Source organism: Ahaetulla prasina, chromosome 2, assembly GCF_028640845.1.
Source record: "Ahaetulla prasina isolate Xishuangbanna chromosome 2, ASM2864084v1, whole genome shotgun sequence".
Lineage (NCBI taxonomy): Eukaryota > Metazoa > Chordata > Lepidosauria > Squamata > Colubridae > Ahaetulla > Ahaetulla prasina.
Window position 1 is genome coordinate 74,800,804 of NC_080540.1, and position 22,840 is coordinate 74,823,643.

Consider the following 22,840-nt stretch of genomic DNA (forward strand, 5'->3'; position numbering starts at 1 on the left):
GTGGGGGGCAAGTGCATGGGGCCAGGATGGGCGTGGCCAGCTTGATGTCAGTCGTGTTAGGCATCTGTGGTGGCCTGAGTGCTCTGCCAGTGAAAATGGGCTCCTGAGTGCCGTTTTTGGTTGCAACAGCCTCCTGGAACCCTCTGCCAGCAAAAACGGAGCTCGGAAGGGCTGTGCGCAGCCCACGTGAGCTGTTTTCAGCTGCGATGGCCTCTTCCAACTCTCTGCCAATGAAAATAGCCTCTGAATAGTCTGTCCAGCATTGTATATTTGCACATAGACACATACACCAAATACCAGTATAAACAATTTATTATAACCCTTAAACAGTTTGCAACACTCAAAATAGATAACGTATGACCTAATGAGTAGGAGAAATTATCCATCTCCTAACATGTGGACTATGCTTCTTCAAAAGGTCGACTCATTCTCCTTATTTTCTTCCATATTTTCCTGCTCAGGTGAGAGTCTGGATGACAAATTCTAACTAAATACTTCATTCACAGAGAGTCAACATGTTACAGCTGAGCAACCAACAGATTACAGTGGTCATCAAGGTTAAAGGAAAAAACATACTTCAAAATGTGTCATTTCTTTTCCAAAGTTTTTCTTCAAATTTCCCAAGTGTCTCTTGGGCAATTTCAAATATTACTTACTCCTAGCAAGGACAAGCACATCAATTTTGTCTCCTTCCCCTGCTGAAAAAAACTGAAGCAGACCCTCCAAACCACAACTGTAGAATTAAGATAAAAAGTACAATAAAACACCCTCAAAACAGAAGTATGCACACTAAAAGTAGTAGATTGTGGTTAATGAAAAGCAAAATATCAATCTTGGTGTAATATCTGTGGCCCAGGTTCCTGAAATAAGATATTGGAGTTGATGTTGTACCTTTCTCTGGAGACATCCACTCTTAAAACAAATGAAAATTGAATAGTGATGTGCAGATCAAGTTCTTCAGTCTTTTCACAAACATGTTGTGAAAATGCTACCCTGCTCTGTATGTCCTTGATCCAATACTTCTGCCAGTTTGTAGGATTCTGGCAATTATACCTTGAGCACTTGTAAAAGAAGTAACCCCACAAAAAAGTAGAGATAAATTCTTCTATCAACAGTCAGAAAACTCTATAGCCCTTGAAGTATAAAGAACCAGATTTATATGCACATCATCCAGGTTACATAACAGACATTCAGTCTTTACTTTTTCCCTGGGAAAAGGAAAATGGGATTCAGCAGAGCAAGTGAGAATGGATACCACAGTCATTTTAATTCACCGAGGAAGCTCAGCAGTGCTTTGTGGAACTCCTGAGGCTTATCAAGATAGCAGGCATGGCCAGCTCCCAACAACATGACAACTCTGGATCTGGGAATCTGCTGAAGACTTTGCAGAGACTGTATACCCAGGTCAGTATCACGCTGTCCATAAAGTATCAATGTTGGTATCTAAAAATATTAAAACATAAATAAATGAGCAATGGTCCACAAGAATTATGTAAATAAACACTAAGATCACTTCCCAACTACTGCTAAACAATTACCATTCTCTTCCATGAAACTTGCGAAAAGGCCCTGTGAAATACATCAGCATAACATATCTGGATGCCCTTTCCAAAGGTTGCACTTGAGACAGTGATCAGAATCTGGATACTGGTCTACTATATGGGAATGACCTTGTGAGACAGGAGCAAGAGTTGCAGACTACCCAATGGCAGTGGTATCACTGCTATTTGTACCAATGGTCCACAGAAGAAATGAGGGTGTGGCGAACATCTCAGAAGAAACCTTCCTTACTTTCTTAGACTGGCAAAGGGAGGTGGGGAGAAATGTACCGTACTTTCAGACTCTCAAGATTCTGTTAATGTAACCTTACAATGAAAGTTAGAGCTAGTAACTACAGTCTACAGACTTCTTGTCTGCAGTACTCCCAAGACTGACATTAATACAGCAGATAATAATTCTATCAATTCTAGAGGGTGGGATCTTCAATTACTATGGGCCCTTCGACCAGTTGCTCTTGGCTACTCAAATCAAGGGACAGAACATCAGGAGCTTCAAAGGATATTGTTATGGAAATGTGTATTTTATTTATTTTCTCAATGCATATAGTTGCCCATCTTTTACACTGTAAGCAGCTTACAGTAAAGAAAAAAATGAGAAATAGAAAACAAAAGTCCCACCAGGCCCAAGGTTGACTCAGCCTTCCATACTTTATAAGGTAGGTAAAATGAGGACCCAGATTGTTGGGGGGCAATAAGTTGACTTTGTATATAGTATACAAAATGGATGAAGACTATTGCCTGACATAGTGTAAGCCGCCCTGAGTCTTTGGAGAAGGGCGGGATATAAATGCAAATAAAATATAAAATAAATAAATAAATAAAAATAAAAACTGATAGCAGTCAGGCACAGTCTAACCTATCATCCATACAACCAGGAGATAAACTCTAGCCTATGCTCAAGCACAAAGGCAAGTTTTCAAGATCTTACAAAAGGCAAACAGTGACAGGTACAATCTAATCTCAGGAGGCATGATGCTCCACAGGGGAGGTGCCATGGCAGGAATAAAAAGAAATAAATGGTAGGGATTGGTGATGAAATGATATTTGAAGTACTGCAATCCTACGTGGACCATTAACACATACTTGCTATATCTGTCATAAGGAGAATTACAAACCCAGCAAGTGTCTACAACAGCCTTAAGTGGGGTTCCGTAAGAGGTGATCAATTGGGGGGGGGGGAAAGGGGGGGGTGTTTTTACATATTTTGTGCAGTGCTGGCACTCACCGGAAAGGAAATTTTACATTCTGCAACTTAGCTGCTGGCCTGCTGCTTTGCTGTTGTTGTGAACAGTGTAAAATGAGGATTGAGTGGGTTAGAAGTAAATTGTATTGTGATGTTCTTGTGTTTTGTTTTGTTTTTTACTATTTTTATGCACAAGTTCTCTGAGGCCTGAAATTACTTCAAGGTTTTCTCCAGGCTATAAAGTTTGGGAAAGACTGGTCTATACCGTACCGACACAATGATTATACTACCTAATATCTACACAGTAGAACTTCTTCCCTTCAGCTTCTTTCAGGCATATAAAACTAGAGAGATTGTCCTTCCTGGCATCACTGTCTATGTAACTTTCTCCAAGTTCTGTCTCTCTTTCCTATTTCTGCATTTCAACATACGTAAGACATCTATATTATGGGGCCTTATGGGTTTATATAAAAAGTCCTCTATGCCAGACATCAGATTCTACACCCGCTATGTGTCTTTGAAAGGTTCCATTCATCCCCACTTTTCCACTTCCTTACTAAAATTGCAAGGAAAATTTAAAACATCTTTTCTTAATAAACTCTAGACCAGGGTCTGTACTGTCTGCATTCCCAGGGAGACACATGTTGCTGCAAAACATCTGTAACTTACACAGCCCCGAAGGTTAATACCGAAGAGTGACTATTTCCTTGGGATGTTAAGAAAGAAGGGTTAAATTTATGGAAAATAACCATACTAATTTAATGGAATTAAAAGCTAATATTAAATCAAATGAATTGTATTTGCTTGGAATGAATATATGTATTTTTCTGAAATCATTTGTCTTTAAACTGGAGGTTCCACTTAGATTCACCAAGAGACTTTTTTTTCTGCTTTGGGAAGAGAGATGTCTTCCATGCAAATAAGTATAATTAGCTTTTCCAGTCCATTGATCTCTTACCTCGACCTGCTGATATTGTTGAGCTGTAAAATCTTTTGTACCCACTGGTGCAATAGACACAAAGCCCTTCAGCTGTTCTCCACTAGAAAAGAGAAATGGAATGGAATATCGGCCACTCATAGACGAGCTTATCAAAATGGGCTTCTGAAGGCCTAGCTCCTTGAAGACTTGCTCCAGAAAGGAAACGCGGCCTTTTGCAGTCCCGACGGAGGTTGAACGTGGGGAGCTCCCGTAACCTGTTCAGAAACAAACAAAAATTGGAATGACTAAAATAAGTAGAATTGGACAATAATTTTAAGCAAACAATGAGAATCATTAAAACAATTCTAATAGCTTTAATCATTGATACCAAATCTAGAAATCAACACATGTATTGTTCTAATTCATATCATTCTGATCTTTATAGAGGAACTACCTTTTTTTAAAAAAACCTCCCTCCAGATATGCTGAAATCACAGCTCCTAGAATTTCTCAGACCACAGTTCTGGAGGGTACCAGGCTCAGGAAGGCTGTCATAATCAGCAATGTACCATTGTCCTCCAACTTTCAAGGGAAAATTTGGCTCTTCTTTCTGATCCTCTAGTCAAATACAATTTAAGAGAAGCTGTGGCAAATTTATGTCCTTCCAAAGTAGCATTATTTATTTCAAGCATAAATAAACTATACAACTCACACCTGTGAGACTGAAATATGCTATAAAATACAGCACTGAGTTTGTGCAGAGGTCAAAGTATTCTCAAAGAGAAAAACAACATGGTTATGCAGTTATACCAGCCTAACTTTACTTCGGGCTTTCTTTTGACTAGTTAAGCAATTTCCCTCACCCTATAGCACCAGCCATTAGAAATCCTTCTAAAATATAAATCACTGATAATGCAAGCTGAACTTTTATAAACTAGCCCTGCCACATCTCCAAAATGATAATTATAATTCTGCCCTTTGGAACATCTTGCCTCCAGGGGTAAGATCCTCTTCCAATCTTCTGGCCTTAAAACCTGGCTCTGCTGGTTGGCTTGGGACCCCGATGGGGGTGCACTAGGCTGGTTGACAAAAGCCTACCCTGCGCTTTTGGTTTTAACCTTCTTTTTAATTGCTGTTAATTTTAATTTTAAAGCTATTCATGTTTTCGTATTTATGCTTTTCATTAGACTTAAGGCTACCCAACTCCAGAGAGTCCTTCGGGAGAAGGGCGGTATAGAAATTTAATAAATAATAATAATAATAAGAGAGACTCTTGAGGCTTACATTATAAAGAATAAAAAACAAAGACACCATACATAGCCAGACACAAATGCCAAGCACTGTACAAAATGTACTCTATAGGGATTCAAAAGCTACCTTACTTCCAAAGCCTGGAAGAGCCAGGTTTTTAGGGACTTTTCATTAGAATGGGGCAGTGGTGGGTTTCAAAATGTTTACTACTGGTTCTGTGGGTGTGACTTGGTGGGCGTGGCAGGGGAAGGATACTGTAAAAACTCCATTCCCTACCCACTCCAGGGAAAGGTTACTGCAAAATCCCAATTTCCTCCCGAGCAGCTGGGATTCGGGAGGCAGAGAATAGATGGGGGTGGGGCCAGTCGGGTGGTATTTACTGGTTCTCTGAACTACTCAAAATTTCCACTACCGGTTCTCCAGAACTGGTCAGAACCTGCTGAAACCCACCTCTGGAACGGGGGCTAAAGAGACTCTAGGTGGGGAGGAGGATGCTAAACAAACACAATCCAAACATTTTCTTCCAGCAAAGACAATAAAATACAATAGTATTTGAAAGAGGGGAATAAATCTGGCAAATATATCTGGCAATGAAAACTTCAGTGTGCTGCTGATCACAATCTTTACAGGGCATGCCATTCAAACAAACCTGGCTCACCCTTCTACTTAACAGATTCCAAGAACCTTTCCCCCTTATTAAATGTCAGCTGGCGGGGAAGGACCTTCTCTGTGGGGGCTCCTACCCTATGGAACGAACTTCCCCCTGGACTTCGACAACTTCCTGACCTTCGGACCTTTCGCCGCGAGCTCAAGATGTACCTATTTTTCCGCGCGGGACTGGCATAGAATTTTTAGATGTTTTTAATTTTAATTAGTTTTTTAAGATTTCAAATGTATTTTAAATTTGGGCCAAATTTGACTAAGTTTTTTAGCTACTGTTTTATCTGTATTGTGTGTATTTGATTGTTGTTTTTATTTGGCTGTTCACCGCCCTGAGTCCTTCGGGAGAAGGGCAGTATACAAATTAAAATATTATTATTATTATTATTATTATTAATAATAATAATAATAATAATAATAATAAACTACATTCTCCCTGTTATGAAAATAGATCAAAGGTATTAGAAAGGCCTCTACAACTGTTGGTATTCACTCCAGGGAGAGAGAGAGAGAGGGATTACTGCCAATGGAACATGCAGATGGGAGTGATTTACTAAATAATGCTCATCCCTCTACTTTGGTTCACTGCCTTTATCCAAAGTGAGTTGCCAAAGCCTAACCCTAACCCCAGAAATATATATTATTACTGAATATCAGCCCAAGAGAAAATGAAGCCAAAACTGAAAAGCCAAAATGGGTAAAAAAAATATTAATTCACTGTTTACTCTTACCAGGCAAATCAATAGCTACTGCACGATAGCCATTCTCTGCAAGCAAAGCCAGTGTTCCTAGAGTCTCCCATGTCTTGGATGTGAAGGACTGGCCATGCAAAAAGATCACTGCCAGCCTGTTAAGAAAAAGAACAGCCGCTAATGTCATATTTTTTTTACTATTCTGATATGAGTAATGTATTAAAAATACTTAAGTCCCAAAATATTATAGTAAAACAAAATCCCTAAACTAATCTCAAAAAAAGGAAAAGAAAAAAATTTATCACTTTGAAACATCATCCAAATATCTTTCAGGAAAATTAAGAGAATTTGGGGATTTTTTAGCACCAAAATAATACTTGCCTGAAGTATGGTTAGGGAAAGTTATCTGGCTATGAGTTACATGAGCAATGTAATGAATAAATACAGCTGGGGAAAACAGATGCATATTCTATTGTTTATTACAATATTGCCTGGTGGATACATTGCAATACATCAGATTTGTTGCAATACAATCAACAGAGATCTGGTAATGATTATTTCAATGCATCCAATTCCCATCAAGTTAAAGAAGACTAATCTCAAACAATTTGAAGACTTGAAAAAAAGTTCATAAAACAACATGCTATGTTATTAAAGAAATCAGATATATTTGGCAATCTTTGCCATATTTATTTTCCAATCTTTAAAAGGTTATATGCTACAGGTACTAATAGAGAAGGAAATAAATACTCCAGATTATCTGATAGAAAACATATTCTTAAACAGCTTGAGTAATTACCACAATCACTCAATAATAGAAGTGTATGCACTCTTAGAATAGGGAAAACATATGATGCTCCAAATTGTAAATAATTGCTATTTAAGAGAAAGTCATTTTTTAAGAGATGAAAAGTGATGCTTTTACAAACTTAGCAAATGAGATTGCTCTGTGGCAAATGTGGTGAGAAAAATGTATTTAGGCTTCCTGTAATGTCCGAATAATAGTTCCGTCTCTTATTTTATACACTAAAAAAGCCACAGATTAACACAACAAATGCACAGTAGAAAGAAAATTCCAGCATCAGCAAGCACGATTCAGCCATGGATTACCAATTACTCTGCACTCTGCAAGAAATAAAATGTATTCTCTCTATGGATTCAGGATCTAGTTAGGAATAATAATCGGGTTTTTTGAAAGCTGCACGACCATACAAATAGGGGCAGCTTATGAATCAAATAAGTAATATGACATCTGTCTAGGAAGTGCCAAGTAAAATAGATCAGTAAATATATATTTCATCACCTATTCACTGAAATACAGTAAATACCAAAACTGCCACTTTTACTGAAGCAAAATAAATCAACCATTCAAGAGAATAATTCACTTTTAAAAACTAAATAAGCCACTACTTGTCATACTTTGGTACTCTTTAAACCAACCAGAATCATTGCCAGCAGCCCAAACTCAAGCTAATGTTTCTGTGTACTATTAGATAGATAAGATGCTTGAGTGTCATTTGTTATGTGAAGGAAATTTAATTCTTTGAAGCCTCAAAAATCAGGAAGGTAACTTACCTTTCAGTGGAGGAAGCCACATCTTTTTGTACCAGCACAGCTTCTCTGAAGAAAACGGAAGAGTGCAAAATTGTCCCTGTCGCAATGGTGACATTCCCAGCACCTGTACCCTTCACCTCTTCCTCCATGGCCCGTGGTTTAGGGATGTCTATTGAAGCAGTAAATTTTTCATGCTGGATTGCAGGAAGCAACAGGTAGAGGACAAAAGTGACAAGGATTCCTAGGACCAGCAGCGCCAGCCTGTTGCGGATCAAAGTCATAGTCATCTTTTCTGAAAGGATTTGAAAGAAAAAGAAAGATCCACTAGGATCAGAGAGCTTGCTATGGTAAGGCAATGAGCCAACAAATACCACGCACCACAAAACTGCAGGATTACTCCTGTAGTCTGTAAGAACATGGGAAAGCAAGTGATTTGACATGTTTTCTTTCCTCCTCAACCATTATGCTTTTTTTGAGAAGGGAGGGAAATATTTATGGCTTTATTTGATACAAGAAATCAAGTTTATGGTTGAGTGATTGGGATAATCATATAAGATTACTCGGTGATTCTAATCAGCAACCAAGGGCTACTGCAGGGATCAAATTGCATACAGAACTAAGTATAAAACTAAGTACATAATTTTAAAGATAGAGAAAGTAGAGGGTATTTACAAACTATAAATTAGAACCAGTTTGGTATAGTGGTTAAAGTCATGGCCACAAGAGACTATGACTTCTAGTTCCATCTTAGACAGGAAAACCGGCTGGGTGACTTTGGGCCAGTCACTTTCTCTCAACCCAACTCACCTCACAGAATGGTTATTGTGGAGAAAATAGGCGAAGAAAAGAGTCTTGGTACGTTTGCTGCCTTGAGTTGTATATGAAAAAGGCAGGATAAAAATACTTTTAAAAGCCCTCCTGTGTCATTTCATCTTTCCCACCTGCCTTTCTTTTTCCAGGTAATCAATAGCAATAGCAGCTGCCAATATTAAATCTCACCTTTCTCCTTAGCAAGTTAAGTATGAGCTATAAACCTTTTGGAAGGTATAAGATAGTCCCACCCACCTTGCACAAATGACCTCTAAAGCCCAGAATTCCAGTTCATAATCAGAAGGTAGTTGTAGAAACTGTCTCCATCTCTATAATGGTTGATGCTTTTATCAGCTGGCTAATTAAAAAGAAATGCATTCTACTATTTATTGCCAATACTTACTTTCTGCATATCCATGCCAGTGAAAACAATTTTAGTACAAGAATATGAAATAGATCTTAAATATAAGGCAGCAACTATACTTCTCTCCTTGTCTCATTTACAGTTTAAGACCTACCCATATCCACAGAAAAGAAGATTCCCACTTTCTATACTTTCCTTCTTCTAAACTACTTATCTGTTAGGTCCCACTGAAGAGCAAAAAGATCTGTCTTTCCTTTTATTTTACCACTGAAACAAAATTCTGTTAAGTTTACTCAGTCAGTACAGAATTAAAATGCACCCTATGTCTCCCATACTGGTACACTGCATCAGACCAGGTTTTGCAAAACATTTGCCCATCCTCTCCTTCTAAACCCTCAGGTTTTGCTGCGGTTTTTTTCAATCTTTGTTAATGATATGTCCAACTTGTCAAATCAAGACTTTAACCAGGTTATGTGGTAAGACAAACACAAAAGATAATTAGATTCAATGCACAAAAAGTAGAGTCTATGGCCTTTTCCCAACAAAAAGTATATTAAGCTTTTTTACTAACAGAGCAAATGTCACTTTCAAAAATGATAGGAAAGCTGTAGAATACTCCACCCAGCATATATTGTAGATATCCATGCAAAAGTGCTTACAAAGGAACAGCTATTTCTGTGCCTTTGAGGAAAATAGTTCCGTTTCCAATATGTGAGACTGCCTTAGATAAATATTTAGGTCCTTCATCTTCTAGCTGACCTCACAATAATTGGGGTTTTGTATTCAAATATTTCAGAAATCATCATCTTGTCGCACAGATTATTTAAAATAGCACCAAGTGCTTCTCCCACCCTTTTAGAATCAGCCAGGACAGTTGTAAACAGCAATCAGACATCCAGTCATCACTACAATTGGGAATTATTTTCCAGATCTCCTAAACCAGGGGTCTCCAACCTTGGCAACTTTAAGCCTGGCGGACTTCAACTCCCAGAATTCCCCAGCCAGCTTTGCTTTGCTGACTGGGGAATTCTGGGAGTTGAAGTCCACCAGGCTTAAAGTTGTCAAGGTTGGAGACCCCTGTCCTAAACATACTGATCTACATCTATACAAAAGTTGAATATGTAGCTTTGTGACTTTGTCACTTGTCCAATATGAATTTGCCAATCCCACAAGTGAGGTTGCCATTATAAAGATGGGCACTACTCCCTCTGAAAGCACCTCCTGCTGTGCCCTATAAGAATTGAGTACTAAATGTTGAAAAATATACTGCAGGATTGGCCATATATATTTGGAGAGATTATCGGTAGTGAGGAAAATGTATTTTTTAAAATCAGAGCAAACTAATTGCTATGTTTATTATGTACAAACCTGGTAAATATTTCACAAAATCAATTTTAGGCAAAGCCCATCTGCAGGCAAAATTGAGCACGTATGCGAAGAAAAAACATCAGTCCATTATTTTCTAGCACTATAGGATATATGCTTCTAAAGAGTTCTGTATGCTTGAAAACACAGTAATACAAACAAATCTCTTGCTAGCATGCCATTTCAAAATCCTTTATAAATATGGTAGAAGTTGCGTACTCAATGAAAAAGCCCTCTTGTAAATGATGTACTTTTCTACTTGATTACAAGGGTTGGAAGCACCCTTTTCACCTCTATATCAATAGCAGAATCTTGCAAATGAGTATAAAAATACCTCTCAACCTTTTATGCTTACTAGTAGGAGATAAAAGAATCACAGAAGAAGCAAACTCAAAAGGAACCAAGATACCTCTATTTCATTAAATAGACTCAGGTGAAGACCCTAAGTCATATATTCAGATTTACCTATTCAGACATATGCAATGTGTGATGAGGAAGATGAAGGCCTTCCAAGCCTTCCCCAGTGTCTCAGCATATCACTGTCTTGAAGTGAAGGTTTGGTTTGCATGCCTGCGTATCATGGCACACCTAAACTAGATTTCATTCCACTGAATCTGTTACTAATGGTATTCATTATCCTTACTTCAAAATAACAGTCAAAATTTCTAAAGTAATCTTGTCAATATTATACCCCAAAGGAGCAAAGCTTTCTTCTCAAATCTGTACTAATTTTTCTCCATTTACCAACTACCTTTTTGGATTTCATCCAGTAGGTGAACTGCAGACTGAATGTCCTTGAAGATGTACATTTTCCCCTGGTACAGAACCTTTAACTTTGCAGGGTACAATACGTAGGCCTGAACTCCTTCCTTCAGGAACTGTTGCTTGAGAGCCACAAAACGTTTCCGTCGGGCATATGTGAGTGGGCTGAGATCGGGAAAGAAGGATACCTTGTGTCCATGGAAGTTTGTTGTACAGGATGTCTTCAGTATTTTCTCCCGATGCCGCAAATCAGAAAGAGTGATTAGTACAGTACTACCGTTACCCACCTGGGCATTATTTGCTGGGAGACGGTAAGCACTTTCTATACAGACAGGAACCTGTTTGCCATTTAAATCTAAGGCAGCTGGTAACAGATTTTCTATGAACGGGATAAGGTTCACATTTCCAATGGCTGCTGGTATACCTGTGACCCTCAAGTTCCGAGCTCGCAATTTGTTTTCTAGTGACTCCAGCTTGTAGTCAGCCACCAACTTTCCTACTGCCAGCTCCTTCATTAACGTAGCATGTTTGACAACGCAGCCTTGAGTAGATACCACCTTTGCTTCCAGGGCTCCCACGCGGCAATCTGTATCTTCCTGGCATTTCTCAAGCTTTGTTAAACCAGCAGAGAGAGATGCCAGGGCTTGGCGTAAGGCATCGCGTTCCGATATTATTTGCTCCAACAGCTCCTGAACTGAATTTGCCACATGAGGAGAGAAGTGTGCATCCTGAATTCTTCTAAGATCCATCATAACCCTTGTTCTACTTCCTTTTTGGATTCTTTGGAGCCATTAGCTAATTCCAGCTCAGAACAGACGAAACATCGTTATGTGGAAAATAGCAGAAGCGGCACCATTCCTGCTGAGACAAGCTGAAGCTTTCCGCTGCCTTTGCTTGGTTTAAGTATAGGACACACCCTTGTTTACCAGGTAATTTTTTTTTAACCTCAGACTGTGCACACCTACTCATACAAACCCTGTTTCTATTCAAGCAGTTTCACTGGCATGTAAAGGTGAGAGAAAGGCATTGTTTAATGGGGTGGGAAAATATAAACCTCACTAGACGCTTACAAATTCTCAAAGGCCTATGAGAGCAAGCAAGAGTTTCACATTCGACACCCATCTTCTCCCACTCTACTCCCCATAGACTTCTTACACTGACCCAGCAAGTCTTTCAATTCCAGCCTCCGATGTTTTAGGCACTTCCAAGAAGAGCCCTTCGCCCCCAAAGGCGCGTCAACCTCTTTAATTTCTCTCCTCCCATTTCCAAGCACCTGTCCGGCTCCCGTTCTACTCCCACGCCCGGCATCCCGGCCCACAGGCCATCCATGCAAAAAAAAAAAAAACAATCCAAAACCCTTTCGCCTTGGGAACTGGAGGAAGGCAACCCGTTCTGCATGAGAGGGGAGCCAGCCTCGGCTTCCAGGGGAACCGCACACACGCAGACACAAAAATCGCAGGCTGGTTTTTTTTCCCCCCTTCGACCGCGCGCTTCTTGCAAAAAGACTTGACATGCAACACGCGCGCACTAAAAAAGCAACCGAGCTTTTTAATCTCTGCAACGAAAACTTCCGAAGGCTGAGAAGAGACTCCCGCAAATCCTTTTTTTTTTTTTTTTTTTGCGATCCCTCGGCGAATCCCTCCCCGGGCCCTGGTCCGGAGGGAAGGGCGCGCATAGGCCGACAGCCACCCGCCCCAGGTGTCTCTTCCCCGGCCCGCCCAACGCGGGAGGGCCTTTGTCAGCCGCCGGTCATGCACCCTGCGAGCCAAACCAGACGCCGCGGGGACAAAACGCTCCTCCCTCCGCGGGGCAGGCCAGCCAGCCGGCCGGCCGACGTTACCTGCGCTTCGCAGCCGCGGCGTCTTCTCTCTCGCGCTCTTTCCCTCCCACGAGCGGGCGCTGCGCGAGCTGGTGACGCCAACTCTTTTCCTCCGCGACCCGCCGGCCCGGCTCCCCGCCTCCACGCGCCGGGCCCCATCTAGCGGCCAAGGGGAGCCCTGCCGCCCGCCAAGGGTTGGGAGGCGCGGCTGAAGTGGGAAGGGGAGGGTCTGTCCGAGGCGGGGGTGGTCCTTGTGTCTTTCTCTGAGCCTTCGCGCCTCCTCCGAAAGGGTCTGTCGCCTGGTTTAGAGAGCGTTCTCGTTTGAGGCGAGGAAAATTCAGGGCATTTTATTTAAACTACAGGGGCGAGACCCCAAATGTGCTTTTTCCAGAGGCAACTGGGCTTTCTGGGTTTTCTTTGAAGTCGTTTCGCTTCTCATCCAAGAAGCTTCTTCAGCTCATTCACTATTTGAAACAATTTAAAAATGACATTACTTGTTTACAAGAAACACATATTAGATCTTTAGACCAGAAATATTTGATAAATTCAAAACTGGGAGTACATTTTGTTGCCTCCTCTTTGGAGAAAAAAAATGGTTTAGTTATATATATAAAGAAGGATATATCAGCAAAATTAATTGAGGTGGATAAGCAAGGAAGATACATTGCTATTGAACTCTTGTTGGAGGGAAAGAAGACATTATTAATAGGAGTTTATGCTCCAAATCAACAACAAGAAATTTTTTTCAAGTTTTTACATAAAAGAATAGTATTTTGGGATTATAAATCATATATATTAATGGGTGATTGGAATGGTGTGTTGGATACTCAAAAAGACAAAAAAAGCTTAAGGAAGATATCAAGCCGGTAAATTACCAAAGGCTTTTTGATATGATGGAGGACTTGGAATTAAGAGATATTTGGAGAGAACATAATACAGAAGAGAGGATTTTACCTTCTTTTCTGATAGGCACCAATCATTTTCGAGGATTGATTTTATTTTGATTACTAATGATTTGTATTCTAGAGTGAAGAAGACTAAGATTTGTTCAAGAACTTTATCTGATCATAGTCCAGTTTGGATTGAATTTGATCGGAAAAGGAGGCTAGGAGATCATGGAGGTTGAATGAGAATTTGTTTAAATATGAACAAAATGTAAATGAATGTAAAAACAAATGAAAGAATTTTTATTATGAATATGAAAAAAGAGACATCTATAGAGATGATTTGGGACTCCAGTAAGGCTTATATGAGAGGAAATCTTATACAAATGAATATTAAATACAAAAATAAATTGCAGAAAAGAAAAGGAACTGGAAGAGGAAATTAAAAGAAAGAACAATTATTGATAAATAGCCCAGGAAATAGTAAAATAAAAGAATCAATAAATATATTGAGAGGTCAGTTTAATATGTTGATGGCAGATCAAGTAGCAATTAATTTACAATATGTAAAACATAATACGTTTAATAATGCCAATAAGCCAGGAAGATGGCTTGCCTATTTAATAAGGAAAAAACAGAAATCACGAACGATTGATAAAATAGAATATAGGGGTAAGGAAGTTTATCAAAAGAACTTGATTAAAAAAGCATTTTAGAGTATTATAGTAAGTTATATTCTAGGGATATGGTTGATGATACAGAGATAGAAAGATATTTACAACAACAAAATATTTGTGAGCTTACAGAAAATCAAAGAGAAGAATTGAATCAATTAATTACTTCAGAGGAAATTTTCTTAGCAATTAAACAACTTAAAATCGGTAAAGCACCAGGAACAGATGGTTTAACAGCTGTTTATTATAAAATTTACAAAATGAGATGGTTGAACCACTTAAAGAGTTATTTAATAAAATTCAAATGGGAGGAGATGTTCCCCCTTCATGGAGGACAGCCTTTATTTCGTTAATACCGAAGGAAGATCGAGATGGTATTAAAGCAGAGAATTATAGGCCTATATCACTTTTAAATACTGATTACAAGATATTTACCAAGATATTGGCTAATAGATTAATGCCAGTGATGAATCAAATAATTCATAATGATCAGTCAGGATTTATTAAGGGTAGGCAGATGAGATATAATGTGAGGCAAATCGAATTTACTTGAATATTTGGAACGAAACAACCAAGTATCAGCGGCATTCCTTTTTGGATGCTGAAAAGCTTTTGATAGATTGGATTGGCAGTTTTGTTTAAAGTAATAGAAAAAATGCAATTTGGGGATTATTTTATTCGTGCAATTAAAGCAATATATCAGAAGCAAACAGCACAAATAATAGTAAATGGTGGGTTAACAGAAACTTTTAAAATTGAGAAAGGGACGAGACAGGGATGTCCCTTGTCCCCATTACTTTTATTTTAACTTTAGAAATTCTTCTGAATAACATACGTGGTTCCGATCGAATAAAGGGAATTAGAGTTAAACATCAAGATTATAGATTAAGAGCTTTTGCAGATGACCTGGTTGTTACTGTATCTCAACCAATATACTCAGTAACTGGTTTAAAAGATATAATTGGTCAGTATGGTAAAGTATCTGGATTTAAGGTGAATCAGCAAAAGACAAAGATGATAACTAAAAATATGAATATACAACAAAAGAGTTAGAAAGAACTTCAGGTTTTGAAATCGTTAAAAGGTTAAATATTTAGGAATATATATTACAGCTTCAAATGTTAAATTATACAAAAATAATTATGAGGTATTGTGGCAGAAGGTATGGAAAGAAATGGAGAGTTGGAAGAAGTTACAACTATCTTTGCTGGGAAGAATAGCGGCTATAAAAATGAATGTTTTGCCCAGGTTTTTGTTTTTGTTTCAAATGATACCGGTGTTTAAGAATGATATTAAATTACAGGAATGGCAAATAGGGATTAGTAAATTTGTATGGATGGGCAAAAAACCAAGAATAAAATTAAAAGTAATGCAGGATATAAGGAAAGGGGGCACTTAAAATGCCTAATTTAAAATTGTATTATGAAGCAGTTGTTTTATCATTAATTACTGATTGGATTAATTTAACTGAGGAAAGAGTTCTGAATATAGAAGGTTATGGTTTGTTATATGGGTGGCATGCCTATTTATTATATGATAAGAAAGTTGATAAAATATTTAAAAATAATATAATTAGAAATGCATTATTGAGGGTTTGGAGGAAATATCAATACAAATTAGATGGAAAGATTCCAATATGGGCAAACCCGAGACACATGATAGAAAATATAAATATATATCAAAAGATGGAGGTAGTTACTTATAAAGAACTTCTTTGTATGGAAAAGGGGGAGTTACAATTAAAATCTAGAGAAAAGATGGGGGAAGAAGGGAAAAATTATACATGGTTCCAATATGGACAACTACAAGCTAGATGGAAATTAGATCAAAAAATAGGTGTTAAGCAAATTGAGGATAATTTGTTAAAACAAATGAGAGATCAAGGTCAACAGCATATTAAGAGGTTGTATAATGTATTAGTAGAAATAGATTCAGAGACTGATTTGGTTAAGGATTGTATGATTAAGTGGGCACAAAATTTTCAGCAACCAATAATGTTGGAAACTTGGGAAAGAATTTGGGTGAGGAATGTTAAATTTACACAAGCGCAAAATATGAGAGAAAATTTTTATAAGATGTTTTATAGATGGCATTTAGACCCCCAAAAATTGTCATGTATGTATCCTAATGTACAGGCTAAATGCTGGAGATGTGATTGTGAAGATGCTACTTATTATCATATATGGTGGACTTGCAAAAAAGTTAAAGCATTTTGGATTAAAGTATGGTGGATCATGCAGAATATTTTGAAAAGAAGATTAAGTTTACCCGCAGTTCTTTTACTAGGAATAATTATGGATTGTACAGCTATAGAGACTAAATTGATTCTGAACTTAATAACAGCCGCAAGACTTTTGATTGCTCAATATTGGAAGAAAGAAGAATTACCTACAATTGAAGAATGGACTCTTAAAGTATCAAATCTGGCAGAAATGGCAAAAATTTCTGCTTACTTGAAAGACTATACACAAGAAAAATATATTTTAGAATGGAAAATGTGGATTGATTATATTCAAAATAAGTATCAGATAAAAAAATATCAAATAGCATATGAGTAAATTTAGGAATAATTTGTATTAGATATATTTTTGAAGGAGAGGGGAATTGAGAGTGTGAATAAGCGTGGAGAGACTAGAGATTATAATTTAGGAATTATTTTAGATTATGATTGTTAGTTTTGATACCCTGCATTTTGTTCTGGGAAGTCGGGGTGGGGGATGGGGGGTAAAGGGGAAGGAATTGGGGGTTGAGGTTAGTGATGGAGTGATGGTTAATGTACAGGGATTATTGAAGATGTATAAATATAATTAATGTAGGGTCGGGTCTGACCAGTTGCCATTTTAGAACGGTGGGGAGGGAAAAAAGAGAGAGTAGGAGGTAGGAAAGAGGAGAAGAGGAAGGAAGAGGGGTAGAAGAGGAAGAAGAGTGGAGGGTGGAGGGAGGAGAGGAGGTAGATAAGAGAAGGAGAGGAAGGTTTGGAAAGTAAAAGAAGGTAGAAGAGGGAAGAAGGTTAAAAAGGGGGGTGGTGACTGGGCAGGCCCGACTAATTGTATATAACTGTACATTGGATGAATTATTTGATAAGATTGTAAAAATAAAACTTTTTTATAAAAAAAAAAAAAAAAAAGAAGCTTCTTCAGCTCAGAGCTCCCAAGAAGCTTCTTGGAGGAGAAGCGAAAGGTCTTCAAAGAAAAACCAGAAAGTCTAGTTGCCTCTGGAAAAAGCACCTGTGGGACAACCATGATCTGGATGACTGAGAATCTCCGTAGACATTTTCTCTTTATTTAAAGGTAAAGGTTCACCTCGCACATGTGTGCTAGTCGTTCCTGACTCTAGGGGGCAGTGCTCATCTCCGTTTCAAAGCCGAAGAGTCAGCGCTGACCGTTGACGTCTCCATGGTCATGTGGCCGGCATGACTAAACGCCAAAGGCACACGGAACGCTTTTTACCTTCCCACCAAAGGTCGTCCCTATTTTTCTACTTGTATTTTTACGTGCTTTCGAACTGCTAGGTTGGCAGAAGCTGGGACAAGTAAGGAGAGCTCACCCCATTATGCATCACTAGGGATTTGAACCGCTGAACTGCCGATCTTTCGATTGACAAGCTCAGCATCTTAGCCACTGAGCAACCGTGTTCCCTTTTCTCTTTATTTACTGCCTTCCCAAAAACAAAAAACCTGCATGATGTCATCCTTAGGAGATAACCTTGACTGTGGGACAACCGCTAAATGGGAGCAAAAAGTTGAGTCTGCTGCCAACTTGTAATCAAGATTCCTGGTTTAGAGACCTCTCTAAGGGAGCCAATTGATTCCTAAAATAAGGGGGATTGGAAAGGAGTGATCTTTTTCCATACAGGGCTTGTTTTCCATTTCTGCCCCACAGACATTTTATGAAGGAGCCTTATCTTTTCTGGTGTTTTCCAAGTTTTTGAACTTCAGACACCCTTATCCCATATGACCATGCTCCTTCCAATGTAGGCTGGGTAAGGGACTATCAGAATAGAAATCCAAACTCACTTGTGGACTGCCAAGCCAAAGAATGCCCACTACCATCTGATAGAAACCTAATCAATACATTATGCTAAGCCAGGGCTCAGCAACCTGCGGCTCTGGAGCCGCATGTGGCTCTTTCACCCCTCTGCGGCTCCCTGTCACTCAAAATATGCGTCACAACCACCAATGTGTGAAACCCGCCAGCACGCAATTTATTGAGCTTTTTAACCCCTGGTAGGCCAACCATGGATAAATCCAAGAAAATAAAAGTTTCAGAAGAAAACAGAACATTTAATTCAACTAAATATGCTAGTTTTGTGGCCACTCAAGAAATAGTCAGGCATGGGAAGGATTTTGTGGCTCCCAGTGTTTTCTGTGGGAAACGGGTTCAAATGGCTCTTTGAGTTTTAAGGTTGCAGACCCCTGTGCTAAGCTATGATTTGTTCAAAAAGCAGAGTGTGCTATTCTCTCTCTCTCTCTCTCTCTCTCACACACACACACACACACACACACACAGCAATGGCTTAAATCATGGTTTGTAAATGGCAGTAGCAGTTTTCATGCAACACACAAAGCCAAAAGCAAATCATATTCATGTTGTATGACAAAATTATTCACACCAGAAAAATGAATGTGCAGATGGTGAATATTGGCTCCTTATGATGTATTTAGGCTGTATTTCCACTTCCGCTCAATCTATGTATGGCTGTTTTTTCACATCAGACTAAACCATATGTAATAAGGTTTGTTTACAGAAATCAGATTGCAGCTGCGAAATTGACATGATTACTAGAAGCAGCGAAGATGTTCACAAAACTGGGTCGTTTAAGTACTTGGCTGCACTACAGTGGGTTTATTTGGTTTTAGCTTAGTGAAGGTAGAGTAGGATATGGAAATACAGATCTAACCAATTGTGATTTATTTATGACACAATAATGGCTCAGTGTGATAAGCAAATTCAGCCTATTTGTAAATAGATACAGAGACACAAAATACTATTAGTACAGTTTGAACCTTTTCTAATCCAGCATAAATCCAGGCTAGCTTTGTGCCGTAGATACTCAGAGAAATGGGAAGAGAGAATGTTTGTTTCTATTTTGTTCAGATGCTTAGCAGGTGTTGATGTTATTTTCAAATGTTGATGTATAGTAAGAAATAGTATTCCCTAAGGAAAGCCTTGAACAATTTTAATGAGCTATTGCAATGGAAAAAAAGTAGCTGTTCTTAGTATAGTTCTTTTTCCCCCTGGAATTTTCTTAGTCATCAGATCAGAGCCTTGGGCTGAGTTTTGCTACCTAAGAATTCATGATTTGGTTACTGAAAATGTTGCTTCTATGCTTGTTGGGAGAAAAAAAGCATAGATTACCTAATAGTAAAAATAAATAGATTATCATTAATTTCTGCTATTACCTTGATCTATTTTTTAAAATGAAACCTGCCCTGAACGCCAATATATGATTGACTAAAAAAATTATGCAGTAGAAATTGCTCAACCAAGTGCTGCTTTTTTTTTCCCCTCTAGCAAGAAACACAAGATTGGCTTTTCCTCCTTCACTTAAAAAAATCACATAATTCTTACAAAAACCCAGACATTCATACTTTTATTCAATCCCTTGCAACTTGTGTTTTGCACCGTGCAAGAAGGAAGGACTAGCAATACAAGCTGTTCTTCAAACATAGCTGAAAAAACACAGAGTGGGGTCAAAATGGCGCTAAGTTTGGATATCTGTTTGTATGTATTTATAAATTAAGTCACACAAACTGAGTTAGGTCAGATAAAGGGATTAACTAGTGCCGTGTTTGTCAACCTTATCAATTTTGAATCAGCCTGGACTGACTACAGGAAAGTTCATGCTGCAATGCCACATATATGTTTCTGTGAGTAACATATCATACTATACATAGTCAACAGGACACTAAGGACCTACTTGTTGTCAGTATGCTGCAGCTGCCAGAAAAGCCAGCATAGTCCTAAACTGCATTAACAGAGGGATTGAATGAAGATCACATGAAGTGTTAGTACCACTTTATAATGTCTTGATAAGACCATACTTGGAATACTGCATCCAGTTATGGTCACCATAATATATAAGAAAGATGTTGAGACTCCAGAAAGAGTGCAGAGAGAAGCAACAAAGTTGATTAGGGGATTGGAGGCTAATACACGTGAAGAACAATTGCAGGAACTGGGTAAGTGTAGTTTAATGAAAAGGACAAGGGGTGACATTATAGCAGTGTTCCAATATCTAAGGGAGTCAACCTATTCTCCAAAGCACCTGAAGGCAGAACAAGAAGCAATGGATGGAAACCAATCAAGGAGAGAACAAAGCTAAAAATAAGAAATTTCTTGATAGTTAAAACTATTTATCAGGCTTGGCCTCAGACTTATGCATGTTCCATCACTGGAGGTTTTTAAGAAGAGATTGGACAACCCACTTGTCTGGATTTGTATAGGTCTCCTACTTGAACAGGGGTTTCAATTCCAATTCTGTTATTCTTTTATGTGACTTTCCTCAAGAACTCAAAGGGACTGTGGAAGACAACATTGGAAGTCAGTTCAAGGTATCACCATAAGTGACCATTAAGTATGGCATATACCAAGGTGATGCATTGTCCCTGTGCTATTCTGTATAGGGTTGAACCCCTTCAGCTAGGTAATTACAAGGATCGGATACAGATACAAGTTCAAGATTGGAACTACTATCAACCACCTCTTTTACATGGATGACATTAAGCTGTATGCAAAGAGTGAACAAGACATTGATCTATCTTATAGGGATCTACAGTAAGGACACCAGGATGTCATTCAGACTGGAGAAAAGTGGCAGGATGCGAGTCAAGAGAGGGAAAGTTGTTAAGACTAATAGAGTGAAACTACCAATGAGCCACATAACAGACATATAGACCAGCTACAAATACTTTGGTATCCCACATCCACATGGGAACCAAGATAAGGAAGCAAGGAAGAGAACAACAACAACTAGTACCCCTAAAGGGTAAGACAAGTCCTGAAGAGACAGTCAGTGAAGATCCTTGCCATGAACACATATGACCTGCCAGTCATCAGCTATCCTACCAGTATAATGAGCTGGCCAGAGCAGGACATAAAGGCTGCCAATGTGAAGACATGCAGATTTCCACTCCCAAATCCAAACACCCAGATTTTAGACTAGGTATACCCAGTTCCTGCAACTGTTCATCATATGTTTTAGCCTCCAGCCCCTATTTCTTATTTCACTCATATGTAAGGACATTAATAATTAAGTTGTTTAAGCCAAAGGGAATAGTGTGATAGGTATTTGTGTATCTACGAAATATGTATCAGTTCAATATCAATAATTCTTTTGATGGGAGTCATTTCTTCATTACAGCAATATATAAGCACAATACGTAAATTTAAATATTTCACTGTGCACATAAAAAATATACTTATTTGATTTGATTTCTATATCTGCCCATTTCAACAAGTAACTCATGATACAGCTTTATGAAAAACAAAAAGACTTTAATACATTATATGTAAGCTAGCAGTGGTAACATACTGATTCACATTATGGAATATCCTTAGGTTAAAGTTTACTTTTCCCTCTCAAATTTAGAAATCTATACAGTCACAAACAATAGCAATTTGTATACATGTAAAAAAGGGGATCAAAATTTCACAGTTGGCTTTATGAAATGTCAAGCATTTCTTGAACTATGATGGTATTCAATTAGGATACATAAAAGTTCTGAAAATGGCATAAAGATGCATCCAAACTGGTTGAGTTTGAGAACTGAGATATTCTTCCTCTGTGAACTAAGATAAGCCATCTGCTTTGTCGGCTACCCTTCTGAACCAAATGGATAATTTTATTACTGTATTACTTTTCATTTCTAACCTTAAGCTACAAGTGTTAATACTTTTTTACAGTAAAATAAAAATTTCCTATTTCCTAATGAAGACCTAATTCAAAACATGCAAGCTTTAGCAACACAGATTCATCCTTGCTGCCTGAATGATCAAAAGGTCAGATAAACTCATTTTGTAGTCATTAGCTATAACTTGAAGCTGGAGTATTCTTCCAAAAGAGTAGGTTTCTGGACCATCCAAAAATTAATGTTTCAAGCTTTCTGTCTACATTTTGCTTATTCATCCAATTTAAAGTCTCTGTTTGGATTTCAAATAGCAGTTCACTCAACACATCAAAACTAAATATTAATCTGCAAGTAAAAAGTAATTTTACTATCATGCACTACATAAAGTTTGCTTTGTTTAATTTTCATTGCTTCAATAATTTATGCTAGCTTCAGACATCACACTTAGCCAAATAAGCCATAGCATCAGTTAATGCAATGTGTGAACCCTCTCTA

The 22,840-nt window shown here is 38.3% G+C and overlaps 1 protein-coding gene across 2 annotated transcripts; it reads right to left on the reverse strand.

The window, feature by feature from the left end:
- Positions 1-294: 294 nt before the first annotated feature.
- Positions 295-12,945, reverse strand: LOC131191670 (protein ABHD14A-like). Of its 2 annotated transcripts, XM_058170051.1 has the most exons (6): positions 12,281-12,945; positions 8,626-8,686; positions 7,840-8,079; positions 6,304-6,419; positions 3,701-3,936; positions 295-1,443 (listed from the first exon to the last, which is right to left on the reverse strand). In XM_058170051.1, the coding sequence occupies exons 1-6, from the start codon at positions 12,792-12,794 to the stop codon at positions 1,261-1,263; spliced, it is 1,350 nt and encodes a 449-aa protein (XP_058026034.1). In that variant the 5' UTR covers positions 12,795-12,945; the 3' UTR covers positions 295-1,260. The 2 variants fall into 2 exon arrangements, with proteins under 2 accessions (XP_058026034.1, XP_058026033.1); XM_058170050.1 differs by lacking the exon at positions 8,626-8,686 and having other exon boundaries at positions 7,840-8,110; positions 11,109-12,419.
- Positions 12,946-22,840: the final 9,895 nt, after the last annotated feature.